Source organism: Euwallacea fornicatus, chromosome 6 (genome assembly GCF_040115645.1).
Source record: "Euwallacea fornicatus isolate EFF26 chromosome 6, ASM4011564v1, whole genome shotgun sequence".
In the NCBI taxonomy this organism is placed as follows: Eukaryota; Metazoa; Arthropoda; class Insecta; order Coleoptera; family Curculionidae; genus Euwallacea; species Euwallacea fornicatus.
In genome coordinates, this window is record NC_089546.1 from 1,501,210 (window position 1) to 1,518,979 (window position 17,770).

The 17,770-nt window shown below is 34.9% G+C and overlaps 1 protein-coding gene across 4 annotated transcripts in view; it reads right to left on the minus strand.

Moving 5' to 3' along the window:
* The window catches only part of LOC136339587 (fibrillin-2-like), a 137,563-nt gene that overhangs the window by 81,383 nt on the left and 38,410 nt on the right, over positions 1–17,770 (minus strand). For 3 of the 4 annotated variants that reach the window (XM_066282953.1, XM_066282952.1, XM_066282954.1), the window contains 27 exons: positions 12,113–12,198; positions 11,777–12,055; positions 11,630–11,725; positions 11,351–11,545; positions 11,043–11,291; positions 9,744–9,899; positions 9,439–9,681; positions 9,114–9,356; positions 8,137–8,286; positions 7,829–8,073; positions 7,566–7,734; positions 5,308–5,483; positions 4,858–5,083; positions 4,487–4,792; positions 4,241–4,432; positions 4,038–4,187; positions 3,826–3,981; positions 3,515–3,739; positions 3,382–3,457; positions 3,160–3,326; positions 2,605–2,798; positions 2,402–2,553; positions 2,177–2,337; positions 1,733–1,981; positions 563–768; positions 236–488; positions 25–183 (listed from right to left, as the gene is read on the minus strand). In XM_066282953.1, coding sequence (XP_066139050.1) covers positions 25–183; positions 236–488; positions 563–768; positions 1,733–1,981; positions 2,177–2,337; positions 2,402–2,553; positions 2,605–2,798; positions 3,160–3,326; positions 3,382–3,457; positions 3,515–3,739; positions 3,826–3,981; positions 4,038–4,187; positions 4,241–4,432; positions 4,487–4,792; positions 4,858–5,083; positions 5,308–5,483; positions 7,566–7,734; positions 7,829–8,073; positions 8,137–8,286; positions 9,114–9,356; positions 9,439–9,681; positions 9,744–9,899; positions 11,043–11,291; positions 11,351–11,545; positions 11,630–11,725; positions 11,777–12,055; positions 12,113–12,198 — 5,159 coding nt within the window. The remainder of the gene's footprint in view (positions 1–24; positions 184–235; positions 489–562; positions 769–1,732; positions 1,982–2,176; positions 2,338–2,401; positions 2,554–2,604; positions 2,799–3,159; positions 3,327–3,381; positions 3,458–3,514; positions 3,740–3,825; positions 3,982–4,037; positions 4,188–4,240; positions 4,433–4,486; positions 4,793–4,857; positions 5,084–5,307; positions 5,484–7,565; positions 7,735–7,828; positions 8,074–8,136; positions 8,287–9,113; positions 9,357–9,438; positions 9,682–9,743; positions 9,900–11,042; positions 11,292–11,350; positions 11,546–11,629; positions 11,726–11,776; positions 12,056–12,112; positions 12,199–17,770) is intronic. The other variant, XM_066282955.1, reaches the window with a different exon arrangement.

Genomic DNA, 17,770 nt, shown 5'->3' on the forward strand with positions numbered 1-17,770 from the left:
AAATGTCCTTTCTTATATACCTACTGGTGCCTTGAATGGGGCATGGCTCGCAGGGCTGGCCCCAGGCTTGTCCCATTGAGCAGCAGCAGACTTTTTTCGTTTGATTTTGAGTCATGGGGGTAGAACACTGCCATCTACTGTAACTGAGGAAGCATATGTCTTTCCTCATATCCACGCATTCCCCTAGAAGCACTGCATTAAACAGTACCCACAAACAAAACTCAAATAAACAAACTTCTTCCGGGTAGAGGCATATACCCTTCAGGGCATTGACAATAGTACTTTCCAGGCTCATTCACGCATTCTCCAATACTGCATATTCTAGGATTCTCAGCGCACTCATCTATATCCACACAAGTGTATCCAGTTTCATCGAGTCTAAATCCCTCGTTGCACGAACACATAAAACTCCCAAAAGTGTTGGTACAATGACCATTCTCGCAGATATTCTCGTGCTCCTCGCACTCGTTTATGTCTTCCAAAACTACCTAGAAAATTAATATGAATTATACCAGATAGTTGCATTATATAGTTGTTTATCATGCCGGAAAATTATTCTTACAGTGAGATCATTGGGTTTGTAACCAGGTCCACCAGGGCAAAGCTGCTGATATTCTTCACTGTTAGGGTGAGGGCAGACTTCACACCTAGGTCCCCAGGCTCTACCCACCGAGCAGCAACATGAAGCTTTGGTAACGTAATCAGCTGTGGGGTATTCGCATTTTCCAGAGCCTTCTACATGCAGGTAACACCTGGATGTTCTTCGATCTTGGTAAACAAAAGAAAAATAAGCATTCACAAAAGTATTTTATAGAACAATATTTAGTTTCCTTCTATAATATATCCAAAAAGAAGTGAAAAGCTTGTAAAAAGATTGCTTATGCAGATATTACCAATTCAAATCGACTCATATGAATTGTGTACGTGAGACAAAGACCGCCTAAGTTTTAATATGTCTCTGCCAAAGACCAACGAAGTACCTCGCGAGGCTAACGGTTAAAGTAGACGGACTCAGTCCAGATCTAGATACCAGATCTCTCACCCTTTCAGAATATTTACTGATATGAGTTCTATTGATAGATTAAATTAGTTTCGAATTTGTACTTATTTATAAATTATTTTACATTTCCCCACTATAGTATAACTTAGGTACTTCATTTATGAATATGATAATCCGAATTCGCCGATATTTGTTTATGATCTTTTGGTGGATGCAAAAGTAAACCGGCGACACTAGCTGTAGATCCGAACTCAATTGACAAAACGCGAAAAAATTATTTGTTTATCTTTAAAATGATATCGGAAAATAAATAAATTGACCAGTGTAGATAAGACATGTAATGAATTTCAATTTTAACATGGGATATTATTATAATCTGGATTTTTTCCATTTATTTGCATTGCCACTTTTTGTTCTCATGTTTTAAAATATTCCATCGCCCGGAAGGCAGTGAAATCGATACTAATCTGAACATTGAAGACACCGGTCGATTTGACTCCGCCCACTTTATCCGCTAGCCTCTTAACGCACTTCGTCGATCTTTGTCGGAGGCATGTTATGCGATCTTTGTCCCACTTGCACTATTCCTATGTTCCGACTTCAACTGGTAATGCTTGTAGGCTTGTTCCTAATGTAGGTGTAAGGTCGTCTTTATTCCCAAAACTTTATTATTTTGTAAATATTTTATGACCATGAGAATTTACAAAACATTTTATTAATGCGATTACTCACCTATACAAGCATTCCCTTCAGCCACTAACTCATAATTGGGAGGACACAAACATCTGAAACTCCCTTCTGCATTGCTGCACTCTCCATAAAGGCACGACATTGGGCTTTCACATTCGTCAATATCGGTACAATTCCCCCCCGAACCATCCAACTTGTACCCCTCATGGCACTCACATCTGAACATTCCAAGGGTATTCTCGCACGCTCCATATACGCAAAGATTGTTAAACATGTCACATTCGTTAATGTCTGGAAAGTTTATAAGTTTTTTTGATACATTTGCTAGAATTGATAGCTTTTAGTCAGTACCTAATGCGATTAAGTAAGCAGTCCAATCCCCAGTTAGTAGGCAATAGCTTCTAAGTAATTATATGGTAGGTTAGTCGGTATAAGGTAGGAATTAATATTAGTAAATTCTAAGACAGTTACGATAATTGTACTGACCGACGCACGATTGGTCATTGCCTTCATTGGGGTGCATGAAACCCATTTCGCATTCGCATCTAAAGGCGCCAAGGTAGTTCAAGCATTGTCCGTTTTCGCATAGTGTTGGATCGTTGGTGCATTCGTCTATATCCACACAGGTATAACCATCACCTTTGAACCTGCAGAAATGATCACACATTTCCCATTAGAAATATTACCAATATTCTAAGATGTTCAACTTACCCTGAATCGCACACACATCTAAACGACCCATCATTGTTGATACATTGAGCATACTGATCACATCCTCCATTATTGGTTAGACATTCATTGATGTCCCTACAGCTTATTCCATTTCCGGTAAAGCCATCGAGACATCTGCATTGATAAGATCCCTGAAAGCGTACGTGTAATTTATGCAGAACACAGTTTTTAGTTTTTACTACCGGATTGTTGATGCAATCAGCATTTTCATCACAATTGTAGATCCCTAAATAGCACTCATCATCGTCAGTGCATTGTGGTCCTCCTTCAGGTTTGACTGAATAACCTTCTTCGCATCGGCATTGAAATGAACCCAATGTGTTGTGGCATTCCCCAGCCCCACAGATGTTTATGTTTTGCTTACATTCGTCGATGTCTGGAAAGAACAGGAATGATAGAAAAAATTAAAAAATCTGAAAGTTTCCCATGCTCTTTCCAAAGTTCTCCATTTAGGATCAATCTTTACCATAGATTTCCTATCTTTTAGAACCACCTTTAAGGGTATTGGCCGACCTTTCTTGGAGTTCTTGTCCTAAATTAACTCAGACGGAACAGTTTCAAAGCATTAAGTGAGTGCTCTAAATTTCGTTCTTTTTAAACAAATCTTTCCGCATATATTATTTCCTTTTCGTCATGTAGTGATTCATATAATTTTAAAAGTTAATATTTATCTGATTAATAAATTCTTAATTTTGTAAGAAACTTCAGCATATTAACAGTATTAAAAACTCACGAACCTACACAAGAAGTACCAGAAGTCCCCGCCAACAATCCTTCAGTACAATGGCAAATATAGCTGCCTATGGTATTAGTACATTTGCCCCCATTACAAATCCTCGGATTCTCCTTGCATTCGTCAATATCTGAACAGCTTTTACCATCTAAATTCAATTGATAACCCGTTCTAAAATGAATCATCATTTAGTAACGGATAAGGGGAGCCATACATGATGTCATACCCACAAGAACATGAAAAACTTCCGGCAGTGTTAAAGCAGAGATCATCACAGGGCTCCAATTCACATTCGTCGATATCTAATAAAAAGAAAATTGTTTTCAATCAACCAATTATTAGTAGAAGCAGCTAAATACCTTCACAATGAGATTTAAGCCCAGTTTGTTGATAACCTTCATTGCAACTACATTGATAAGTACCCATCATGTTCTCACAAACTCCATTGGAGCAAATTCCGCTAGTGCGGGAACATTCATCAATGTCTTTGCAAGATTGTTTATCTGCAGCCAATTCGTGCCCAGGAGGACATTCGCATTTGTAAGAACCATCTGTGTTAATGCATTTTCCTCCACGGCATAGACCTGAAAAAAGTAATGAAAAATAAGATGTGTCTGATAAGCCTCCACGAAGTCCTTCAGCAAAAGCTTCACTTCTTGTTTTAACTCACCAGAGGTCTCCTCACATTCGTTGATATCCATGCAAGTCTGCATTGGTGGCTGAGTTCTGAATCCCTCATTACATTCACAGTAAAAGTCTCCCGGAGTATTTTTGCATATTCCATTGCCACAGACGTTTGTGGTTGTAATACTGCACTCATCGATATCTACCCAATATTTCAAGATATCAAAGACTGAAGATAAATAATGGAAATATACCCACCTATGCACTTGATTCGGTTTTCGTCGTAATCATATCCTTTATTACACTTGCAACTAAAACCACCTATAGTGTTTTTGCATCTACCATTTTGGCACATTCCTGGAAATTCTGTGCATTCATTGATGTCTTTCCTATCTAGATAACCAAGACCTAGAATTTGAGATGATATGAAGTTGAATAAAATCACAAATACTCATTCTTGCCTTTAGGGCATAATTCTGCATATCCAGCCGACCCAATCCTAGGACATGCCTCACATTTGGAACCCCAAGCTCTTCCAATAGAGGAACAACAACAAAGATCTTTATGGAATAACCCTTCAATTGCATTGGTGCACTTTCCATGTTTGTACTTGGTAAAACACTGTTCTTCTCGTAAATCCAAACACTGAGTTCCTGAGAAATGATTTATTATTACTTTTTGATATAATTTAATAACTAGGTACTTACTGGTATCATCCAGAGTTAATCCTAGTGGACAAGTACAGGTAAAGCTGCCATCTGTGTTAACACAAGTGCCCCCTCCTCTGCAGATATCAGGATTTAAATCGCATTCATTGATATCAGTACAAGCCTTCCCATCGGCTTTTGTATATCCTCTAGGGCAATCACACTCATTTCTGTTACATCTTTCACAAGGAGAGCCCCAGGCTACTCCAATGGAACAGCAACACTCCCTCCTTCTACTCAATTGGGGTAAATTATTCTCGCACCTTCCATGGTTTAGTTTAGTCCAGCAGGAGCCTTTTCTGTTATCTGAATTACATAACGAAAAGTATCATAATGTACTCACTGGAAATAATTATTTTCTTTCTACTTACCAATGCATATACGACCAGTGTTATCCAGAACAGATCCAGGATCGCATTCGCATTTGTAAGAACCCACAGTGTTTACGCACTCTCCATTAAAGCAGGCTTCTGGACCGAGTTCCCTGCACTCGTCCACGTCTTCGCAAAGGAAATTTTGGGAGTTAAGTTGAGTTCCTGTGGGGCAGATGCATTGGAAATTGCCAGGGGTGTTTTTGCATTGGCCGCCTCTGCACATCTGTTAAGAGAAATCTAATCTTTCATAATGGAAATATCTATAAGAGGCTGATCATATGCATGCAAACAATGAAAAATATGTAAACCACAAAGCTTGAGAAAAATTTCAGATTAAACTCAATGGAGTTTGTCAAAAAATATATTTCTAAAAGATTTCTTTTTTAGAATTCTTACATTCCCTAATACAAATAAGTCTTCCCAAGGTATGAATTCAAAACTACTCACCACATCATCAACTTCACATTCGTTAATATCAGTGCAAATTTTTCCCGTTTCGTCCACTTCATATCCAGGATTGCAAATACATCTATATGTACCGATTAAGTTTTCACAAGCTCCATTGACACAAATGTTGGGGTTTTGAGCACATTCGTTTATATCATTTCCATCAAAGGTCGATCCTAAATAGATTAGTATAGACATCAATAGAGTCTGGGGACAACGACTAAAAATCATAACGAATTTTAAATATTTCCATACGAAAACCAAAAATTCTTATATGTAGTGTGTCTAACGTGTTTCGTAAGTAAAATAAAATTATTAAGTTTTAGGAAAATAAAAAACTAGCAAATCTTTAAAAGGAAGCATAAACCATTGCAAAAGCGAAAATCTTCGAATTTCAAATTTCACCATAAATTCATAAATAATGTAAAATACAAAGTTAATAATTTGTGTAGCCTTCTCTATTGTTTAATGTGGCTCTGCATCGTGAGCACATTACCATAATGACCACACCGATATTGTTTTGACAAATTGCTGTCCACTCACTTTGTAAGCATAAAAAGTCTACTCATGTGTATTAAAGGTCGGATTTTCGCGTAGGAAACATCACTACATCATATCCCAGAGGTGCTCAATGGGGTTTAAATCTGGAGATTGCGATGGCCAGGGCAAAACATAGATAGGTTCATCAGTAAAGAAATTTTCAACTACGCGGGCAGTATGAGGACAAGCATTATGTTGCAAAAGCATAAATCATGGCTCAATAACTCCTGCATAAGGAATCATTGCAAACTGAAGAATCCTATAAAGCTAGTCAACGGTATTTAAAAACTGCTCCAAGAGAACGAAATCAGTTTTACCGCTAATGCTAACTCCGGCCCGAAGCATTACTATTCTTTCACGATAATTGTATACCTATAGAATAGTTTGTAGAAGTTTTGCCATTTTCCTAGTTCGTCTTAAATCTGGACGAACACTGAATCAAGATTTATGGGAAAACATGATTGTGCTCCATTATTCACTTGTCCAATTAAAATATTCCTTACATCTTACGACCCTGATTTTCACGTGGTAAAGGAAGAACTCTGAGTAGGCAAGAAAATTAGACTCACACGAATGCTTTCAGTCTATCTGAGCACTAACCGTCATATTATGTGGAAGATGTAATTCAGATATCAACTGGTAAAAAATTATAAAAAAATCTTGAATTGAAGTTGCTAGTCTTCTTCGACTCAAGTGCCACTCATATACACTATTTGTTTCACGAAGCTGATTCCAAAGTCTACTAATCACACTTTGGGAGGTTTGCAAATGAATAGCAGCATGTTGTTGGGAGGTGCCACCCTAAAATATCCCAATTTAACTACTAGTAAAAACTAGCCAATTTTCAAAAAAAAATTTAAAGAAAAATATCCGTTAATAACAAATTTTATGTTTATGTATATTCTTTATCTTATCGTCGATCTGACTATTTTTTCAATCTGTAAATTTGCAGCTAATAATATCACGTCTTTTTACTAAAAAAAACTGTTTTTACACATCAATAAAGAAGTTTTTGTAATATTTCGTCATTATCCCTAGATTTTATTTAATGTGTATTTCGACGAAACTGCAAACATTAAAATTTGAGGATATTTTAAAGAAGTAAGTGAAGAATTGCAAATTAAGAGCCAATTTTTCACTGAAAATGTAAAGGTTTACAATAAGAACATCATTTGAAATTTTCATAAGAAAAGCAGAAATCTGAAAAACTGGTACTTACAGATATGAAAAATTTTAAATTGGTAATTTATGACTTAAATAGAATTTTGGAGTAATCACGACGAAATTAGAAAATTGCGAAATTTAGTATACTAGAAATTCAAGAATCTACATTATTTAAATTGCATATGGATAGAGTCCAAACTTGAACTTTTCCGGATTAACCAGACACCCTGGAATACCAGATATGAAATTGATAATCCAGTGCTTCGTTCTACACTTGGAGTATAATATAACATAAACAATAATAACATAAACAGTTCTAAATACTTAATAAGAAAGTGAGCATTTCAGCACTTCAAACTAGCAATAAAGACTGACCTCCATACTTATATTTTTCATGAGTAAACTACAAAAACTTACAAAACGAATACTCAATTTGCCATTTAAAACTTTCATAATAAAATATGTAACGTAGAAATTTTGGAATACCTACTCACCAACAAGAATTTCTGCACTGAATATAGAAAGCTGAAATTTCGACTTATTCCTTTACTTACCAGGTCCATGTGGGCAAAGAAGTTCAAAATCCGTAGTTCCAGGCATTGGGCATGGTTGACAGGTCTGGCCCCAAGCCATGGGTTTTCCAGTTATAATAGTACAGCAACAGCAACTAGACTTGGTCACTGCTGTAGTTGAAGGATTTATGCAGAGCCCATCTCGATATTCCTATGCAAAAAGAACAAAGATCTTTTATGTTTGAGAATGTAAAACATTTGAGAAATTTAATTGCTAACATAACATTTTCTATTCTGATTTTCACCTGATAACAAAGATCTCTTCTTGTATCCAGGCAAGAGCGACCATCAGATCCCAAACTAAATCCTGCGTGGCATTCACATCTAAAACTTCCTGGAGTATTGAAACAGGTTCCAAACTGACACGGATTCACAATGCATTCGTCAATATCTAGACAATGGCGACCATCCGATCCCAGTCGATATCCGGAATCACAAACGCATCGAAATGAACCTTCCATGTTGATGCATTTGCCATGATCACACATTCCTAGAAAGGTATTTAGTGAGGGTTTTAAGAAAAGCTAAAAGAAGATTTTGCAGGTAAACTTGCCGGTAGCTGAACACTCATCCATATCACTACAGAACGTTCCATCACTGGATTGAGTAAATCCTGGCAAACATTGACATGTGTAAGATCCTGGAGTGTTTTCACATCTTCCATTTAAACAAATCCTTGGATTTTCGTAACACTCGTCAATATCTGGAAAAATATATAACAATAAAGCTATTTCTACACAGGTGTCATAATTTCAAGTCGGAACATACGTAATTTTGCAAGTGAGAGATCAAGAGCATTAGATTTAATGTGCCCCTGATAAAAACCAACGAAATGCGTCGAGAGACTACCGGTTGAAGTAAGTGAACTCAATTCAGATCCAGTTGCTAGATCCCAAAACATTTCAAAATTTTTGATGATACAAGTTCTACTGATTGATTAAATTGCTTTCGAACTTGTATTTATAAATTATTGTATATTTCCTCACTATAGCATAACTTAAGTTGATTATTGATGAATATGAGGATCTGAATCTGCTGATGTTTGTTTAGAATCTTTTGATAGTTCCAAGACTGAGTCGGAACACTGGCTGGAGATTTGAAGTCAGGTTATAGACGGAATGATTTGTTAATCGTTTAAAACTATGTTGAAAAATAAATAAATTGACTAGTTTAGGTAAAGCATGTAACGAATTTCAATTTTAATCGTGCAAAATTATTATGTTTGCATTTTTTCTTCTATTCAATTACACTGCTGCTTTTTTGCTTTAAAATTTCCATCGCCGCGAAAGCACCAAATCAATACTAATCTGAACATCAAGATGAAGACGTCAGTCGGGCTGACTCCACCCATTTCAACCGCTAGCTTCTCAACGCGCTTTGTTGGTTTTTGTCGGAGGAATATTAAACCTTATACGGTCGTTCTCCAACTTACAGAATTCCTCTGATCTGAGTTGAACTGGTGATACCTGTATATCAATTTAATAAGACGATATAGCAAAGTTACAGACAAGTTAATTAAGCTCTTATTACCAATGCAGGCAAACCCAGTAGGACTGAGCTTAAATCCACTTTTACACTGGCACTTAAAGCTGCCATCCATATTAATACAAATTCCATTAGAACACATCCCGATTTCGGCACATTCATCGTGATCCGTGCACACAGTTCCGTCTGGAGATACATCAAATCCAGCAGGGCATATACAGGTGAAACTTCCAGGGGTATTAATACAGCGTCCATTGATGCACTTTCCTTCGTGGCACTCATTGATATCTGCAGTTTGATCACAATTTTAGAACATCAGTTGAGAAGGGTGTGTGAAATTAATAGGGTATTTTAAAAATTCATCACTAGCCTTCACACACTTGCGATTTTCCTTTCCGGAAACCGTCGTCACATACGCAATCGTACCCTTCGGGGAGGTCAACGCACTTGCCATGACCACAGATGGTGGGTCTCAACATGCATTCGTCCACTGGAGTGCCCACCAATTGTGTTTTTTGTTCTAAGGGTTTCTGATTCCAAATGGAGATGTTGAAATCTTTGCTTTCTGGTGGATATGATACTTGGGTCCTAGAGCATAATTTGCGATGCTCCTCTGAGAAAATTTAAAGAGTTCTTGGAGATTGAATATTTAATAAAATATTTTTTTGGGCATACCATTGCCGTATTCGGGACATGGTGAGCAATCATCACCCCAACCTTGACCTACGTGTTGTCCGCAACAACAGTCTTTCTTGGAAAGTCTGTATTGTAACTCGTCCCTGCAATAGCCAGATGGAGATCTGGTGATATAACATAGACCTTGACGTCCATCTGGAATAAATGTCTTATTTAGTTGTATTTAGTCATTTAATAGTAAAAATGATATTGAAACTAAAATTTTATTATCAAAATTAAAGAATTAATGTGTTTCCGAAAATATTAGGATTTCTTGGAAGAAATTTCTACGACTGTTGGAAATCCTCTCAGATTCCCAGAGCCGTTCCGGATACTTCTAGATACTGCCAAGTATTCGAAGACCTTTTCAGATGTTTTTGAAGAAAATATAAAGGATTCCCTAAATGACTCAAAACTTTATATTTAGAGATCCTCTTAGCTTTACATTTGGTGTCTAAGATACATTGTGAGCTAAAAAGGCTCTCCCTTGTTTTTAATAATATTTAAATACAGTATTAAATTCTATAGTCGAAAATGCTTTAAGGTACAAGTGTCTCATTTGTCATAAACAACTTAATGAGATTAGAAGTCATGCAATTTCGGAGGATGTTTTGGAGGTTGTGGAAGACTTTTTGTCAAATGGAAATACGTTGAAACGTAACTTCTTAAGTCCCCTTTAAGCCTCAGAATACCAACTCTAAAATTCGCAGCCGTTAATGCACAATACTGATTTCCGCAGGATCTTGCAGCAGTCAAAATTTTCAAATTTTCTGGAATATTTCGAAAACTGTATATTTTAGACATAAGACACTTTACATATATTGACCTTAAAGTTGAACGGAAAATCTAAAAATGACAAAAAAATTGGGGGTTTCCATTTAAAACAACGAGGTTGATAATTATTTCCGGGATAGCCAGAAGTGTCACCATTTTGAAAATATTTTAATTAAATTTAAAATGATCGATTCTACCCTGAAACTAAATTTCAGTGGGCTACGATAACGAGATATTTTTTTCTAACGAACAGGTTGCATGTTATTATAGTCCGAGAAATTCCCTTCGGAAGAAAGGGAAGAAATATCAAAGACAAGCTTATTATTATTAAGATCGCCTAAGGCACCTATTCAAGTACGAGTAGAGCATATAAAATTCAAAGGACCCAACAGGAAAATCACTAGCCTCTGAATAAATTCACAAAATTTTCCAAGGAAAATTGACTTCCTCGACTATGATGGTCAAGAAGAAACAAAAAGTTTTTTTTATCTGGAAAATACTACTCCATACTCTCCATTAACTTACCTATACAGTACTTCTTATCCTGACTTTGGATAAATCCAGGATTACATAGGCAAAAGAACCCTCCCAGTGTATTAACGCAAGCACCGTTCTCGCACACGTCCTCGTCCTCACACTCATTTTTATCATCACATCTATTGGTACTTGGATTTCGGGATTGCCCAGCTGGACATTCACAAGTGAACGAACCTACACTGTTCACACACTTGCCTCCAGCGCAAAGATGTGGTATAGCTTCGCATTCGTTGATGTCTTACAAGAAACATTTTAGAATTTAGATATAAAATCAATGTCTCATTTTGAGGACTAACCAATGCACTCGTCAGTCTTCTGGTTCTTCAAAAACCCAGTATCGCATTCCAGTTTAGAAGGGCAGTGCTCACAAGGATGTCCCCAGGCTTTTCCCACAGTGGCGCAGCATAAGGTTTTTGTGCAGACAACACCTTCCAGTTGATTGACGCAGAGGGGGCCTTTAATCCCGGTATAACAAGGCCCGGTTCTGTAATCTAAGAACAAATAATAATGTCGTAGTTCTTATATTCAGTTCATAAATTATATTATCATAGGATTTGACCCTGCAACTTACACACCTACATCACAATGATTTCCAGCGAAGCCATAAATACAAGCGCATCTATTCGGACCTATGCATCTACCTCCATTTTTGCACGGTTCTTCGCAGATTGCTATGAATATGGTCTATGAAATATTGACGTTTTTTGGGAATAGAAACATACGTTCAGTGCAAAATTCTCCATTGTAGCCTTCCACGCAGCTACATTGGCCATTCACGCAGGTTCCTCCGTTCATGCAAATTGCTCTGCAAGGCTTTCCATCTTCTAAATAAGACAAAAATCGTTTAAAATTAAAATTATGTTGAGTAGTACTTTTTGTATAATTTATACCTGAGAAGCTCTGTCTGTAACTTTTGCAGCTAGATGCTTTTTGACCCCCCTCACAAAGGCAGACGTTGGGAGTTATACATTGTCCAGGAGTGCAGGTTCTGCTACATATCGCTAGAATAATATTTAGTTCAAATTTCTGCATAGATATAATACGAGGACATGACTTACGAATAATACATAATCCTAATGATGCATGTCGCTGCCATCCAGGACAACAATTAAAGGCCTTTCCTCTACTTCGACAAACGTTGGGCCTGAAAAGAGAACACAGATGAATGTAATCATAAACCACTGTACTATCCAAAACTAGACATAGGACAATTCATTAACGACTTTTGTACATAGTCCAAAATTGTTTTTAATAAACTAAAACTTTAGTCCACAAACAACATTATTCAGAAAGAGTTCTTCCACCGTTACATATTAAAATGGTTAAAGAGGCTTTTTATCAAGTCGTAAAAAAGCTTTTACACTTTCATTTCTAACGTTATTAATTCCCCGATAACACATTATTAGTTTTCAATTGGAACGTGATTAGATTTGATACACTTAGGAAATATGAATTTATATGGTGACCGTTGCAATATGGTTGTTACGGTAAGAGTTTTACCAACTGAAGATCACAATCCTATAAACCCTCCTTTATCTCTTTGATCGAGTTACATCAATACTGTTAAGTTTAAAGATGATTACTATTTAGAACTCATTCTTACGGTATAATTATTTAACAATGACCTATTAGTAGTTGAAAATCCTATACAGTGCGTTCATTTGAAAATTTTTCACATCAAATATCGTAAAAAGGGGAATACATAAGAAAGTACTGAATAAGTTGGTCTTCCAGGTTACGAGAGGAAACGCTTTTAGTATTACATACGTAAGCTTAATTGTCACCTCTTGTCATTCCGCTATTCCGCTTGAAAAGTTTAAATAACACTTCCTGCCTAGTTGCACCTTATATTAAAGGTAATTAAAGGTATAACATATCGGTGCATTAACAAATTTCATTTGCAAAATGTTTTCAAAAAATAAAGGAAAAAATTCAAGAAAAGTCGAGTTAAAGTTATTTATCAACAGAGATGAAACATCAACTTACCCATATCAAATGTGTAGGAATAACTTTTTAAACTTGTAATTTTGTCACATTTAAATCACTAGATATTCAAAATTATTACCTTTTTGTGATAAACAGAAATTCAATCTGCTTTCGAATTACTATCAGACCCTTTGGAAAGTGCCTCTAGTAACGACCCGACATTCAGCGATTATACGCTTTTTTAGTTTATCAACATCTTGACGATCTGATTTATAAACAAATGACTCCAAAGGAAAACTCAAAAGATTTTAGATCAGGAAACCTCGAAGGCCGTTCAATTGTCACTCTGCTTCCTATACTTCTACTTGCAAATCGGTCATCAAGCCATTGTTGCATCGGCATAACATAATGTAGTGATGCATTGTCTTGTTGAAAGTACAAAATATTTTCATTCACTAGATAATCGTCATTATGATCCACTTGCATTGCTATGATCACTTTTACAAGATGATCAAGTGACTTTTGTAACATATTGAAATATGCTTCACCATCAAAGTAACATCGATGAACAATAATCCAATTATAGCGCTTCCCAATATTCTAGCTCATTTATTAACTGTTTGAGGCCACTGAGTATGACTTTCCTGAAACATGTGAGGATTTTCGTCGCAACAATAATGACAATTCCGCTTGTTAACAAAACCATTTAAATAAAATATTCATTCATCGGAAAAACAAATATTTTTAACAAAATTTGGGGTAGTAATAATCGCTACTGTGATGCTTTCATAAAACTCACTTCGGCGATCGAGATTATTCTCAGCCAATGCCTGATGAATTTGCATTGCATATTTTTATCACTTTTGTAATATTCATATGTATTTTTGTTTTCGAAATATTTGGGGTGGTAAATATTGAAATGAACACATCATATATTTGTAAAATATCTTAAAAACGTATAGATACCCGGGATCACATTTGACTCTTTCTAGTACAGCTGCTTCGATATCTCACTCACTACGTCATCCTGATTTTTATACAGGGTGTCCCACAAGTGTTTCATTATATTTCAGTGGGTAATACTACATTGAAAAATAATATGACTTCCTATATAAACCATATTCCAATAATGCTTCATTAAGAAGATACAGGGTGTTAAACTTTACTTAAAAAATCTAACTTTTATTGATATATTCAAAACCGTTTGAGATATGTAAGTGAAATTTGGCATGTTTTGAGAGTTAATGTAGACGCATTTATTTATGCAAAAGGGCTATTTTTCGTTTCACCAGTGACGTGCGTACGGACACCTCTCAGCACATTTTTAAAGAAAAACATGGTGCACCACTGCTTTTTATCAAAATAAAAATTATTTTTAGAAGTTTAATTTCATTTAGAAGAGAAATGCTCACTTGACTCTTTTTCGTCCGACGTATCGTTTGCCAGTAAAAAATTGAATACCGTCTATATGCACGATATTCTCTAAATGGTTTTAATAATATTAAGTTTGTTTTAAATATTATTAATTTGCTATAACATTATAGAAATTGTTCAAATTGGTGGCCATTTTGTTCAATACATAATTGAGCTCGCCTGTTCATTGATACTCTGATACGTTGAAATATTCCAGGTGTGTTTTAAGTTTAACACCCTGTATCTTCTTAATGAAGCATTATTGGAATATAGTTTATATAGGGAGTCATATTATTTTTCAATGTACTATTACCCACTGAAATATAATGAAACACTTGTGGGACACCCTGTATATATAGACATAATTATAACAAACAAAACTAATACACACATTTTCACACAACTCAATTACTCATAGACGTAACATCAAAATTTATCAGGCTTTAAACCTCAAAAACCTTGAAGTTTAAAAAGAGTTTTTCGCATCAGTACTACTACTTTGATATATAATTTTGTACTACTGCTTTTTTTTGAGGAAAATTTATGATCTACTTGTGGATACATTTTTATGCTGTTTCGCTAAATCCCTAATTCTGTTATAGGCAAATTTATAACCAACGCAGTTTTCAGAGACACCTTTAGCGACTCAAGAAGATACCATTATAGCCAATGTTAAATCCCACTTATTGCGCAATTGATTATATACAGCCATATTTGCAAATATCTCAATTAATAGAAAAAAATTCACTGTCTAATTAACCACAATACATTGACATACCTCAATATATCAAGTGTTTCAAATTTTTGTAAATTTTTGAAAATTATTAAATCAAAAATTGAAATAGATATAGTGTTTTTCCCTATTACAATTAGATCACTAATGGTCGATAGATCAAACTTTACCAAAAGAGTAGTTTCCATGGAAACTATCTTTCGATGCAGTTATAAGTACATAAGTTTAGTAGATTTGAAGCTCCTTTAATAAAGCTAAATAATATTAAAAGACATTTAATACAGATGCTAATTAAAAATTCAGAATTCTTAAGAAACACAATATATATCAAAGAATTTATGATATACTATCTTTGTGTATTCTGATTTACCTTTGTGAAAATTAGAATTAAATGAAATATCAAGGGCGTAGATGGGAATACAATAACAAAAAATTTTCTTTTAAATTCTTTAATACAATTACTTAATTTCTTAAGAAAGTTCCCTCATTCCTGGATGAGTTTTGAACTCAGTCCGCTTTTCAGGACAGCCCTTAGGGCCACTTGCATGTCAAAATAAATATTAATCTTCTAGTTGGTGCTTTGCCGGATTTCTCCTCGTGTAACCACCTCAAGTAAGGTAAATATCGCAGTCTTCTAGATATAAGAACTTTCTAAAATTAATGCACTAAAGCGAAATAGACCACATAATCAAGGTACAGACGAGAACCTAAAAAGTAAACAAACCAGGACATACCGGTAAAAAATATAAGAAAAAGCTCTACTGCTTGATTTGAATGACAAGGTCCATCGTATGAATATTAGCTTACAGATATTATAAGAAATTAATTGAAAGAATAAAACTAGAAAATGAAAAAAAAGTAATAATCATGAGGGTTTTTGATTATTATGAAAAAATTAGTTTAAGTTTATTATCAAAAAATATACAAGGTATCCGATGATCCTAGAAATTAATATAATGAAATAAGTTCTTATACACATACATTCAAACTTGCTTCTTAAAAGGGCTGAAACCCCTTAAGATGGGAATTCTCAAGATTTTTTTACAACATTTTCGAAATTCTTTGCCCTAAAATTTTGGAATACGGCATACTTTAATAAGTTACAATTATTAATACAGAAAAAGCATTTTCAGTGTTAACAATTGCAGCTTTTAGTTCAGGGTGTCACATATACGGACTGCTTTACTCAAATGTTACCCCAACTCTCGTGTTTGTGACACTTCTTAATTTTTGAAATTCAATTATTAAACAAAAAATATTTTTAAGTGAAAAAGGTCCTCTTATTGTATCTCGTTAGGATAGACCTATTTCCAGAAAAATGAGTTTTTATAAAATAACTTTTTTGAAATGAGGAATAATTATATAGGGTGTCAGTTCTAACCAGGTAAAACTTTTTTCAAATCTTTGGAACATGTCAATTTTTTAAGGAGAGGGGGAGGGGTAAATTTTTATGTAGAATTCATTGCGCATGTTTCGACCCTCTACCCCCCAAACTCACCCTTTCAAATATCTTAAATGACAAAGTTTAAGTTTTACAGTTTAAAATATACATAATTTTAAAGGGTTTTTAATTCTCTATATTTTGGTATCTCATTTGTTATATTTGACTGTTGCGTTATCAAGTTAGGCGTATTTAATGATTCTACATTCATATTTCCTATTAGTGTTTTGATAGTGCCAAATCTAAGACTTTTTTATTCATGTTTTACGATTACGATATTACCGTAATGAACTTCGACACAGCCGCTTAAAATTATAAAACAAGTAATTTTTAGTGTTACTGATAGTCGAAAAAAAAATGGGGTTCCTAATTTTAACACTTTTAGTTTATTAGATGTTCGAAATGTTCTCCATTAATTTCCAAACAATAATAAAGCCTATTTTAAAACTCTTCTCTGACATTTTCAAATACCGCTTTTGGAATAACCCCGGTTCCCTCTGTGATTCTTTTTTTCGAATCATCAATATTATCACCCTGAGTGTTGCAAATATCCGATTTTATATCTCTCCCTAAAAATAATCGAATGGTGTTAAATCCAATGGCCATTCTGTCGACCCTTTCTACCAATCCATTTGTTGGAAAATCAGTCATCCAACTATTCTCGCAATAAACGGAAAAAATGCGATGGAGCTCCATGTTGCTAAAAATGCATTTGGTCTTCTTGTAAGATGTTTCCAACAATTTCATCTTCCAAGTGAGTTGTTGTTAAAGAATCAATTAGGTTTACAAGTAAGTTTAAGCCCAGCGTTCCAATCAAATTTCCTTTAAGAAATAAACCTTTTATAACAGCATTTCTGAGAATACCAGCCCAAATATAAATTTTTTCTGGCCACTCTGAAGCACATTCTCTAAAAATGCGGGGATTTTCCTCACTTCAATATCGGCAGTTCTATTTATTGACTCGACCATTAAGCAAAAATATGAACTCATCACTGAAGCGAATGTTTGTTAAAATAATTTGGTTATTATAAATTAAGTTGATCATGATTTAGCGAATCTCGATTCTTCTATAAAAATCACCGTCGTAAAGTTCCCGTAGAATTTGTGTTTTGTAGAAATGAAATTTCTTAAATTTCAGTCCTTTTCGTATAATTTCATGTGATATTCCAAATTGGCTTACTACTCTTTGCAACGAATTGCTGG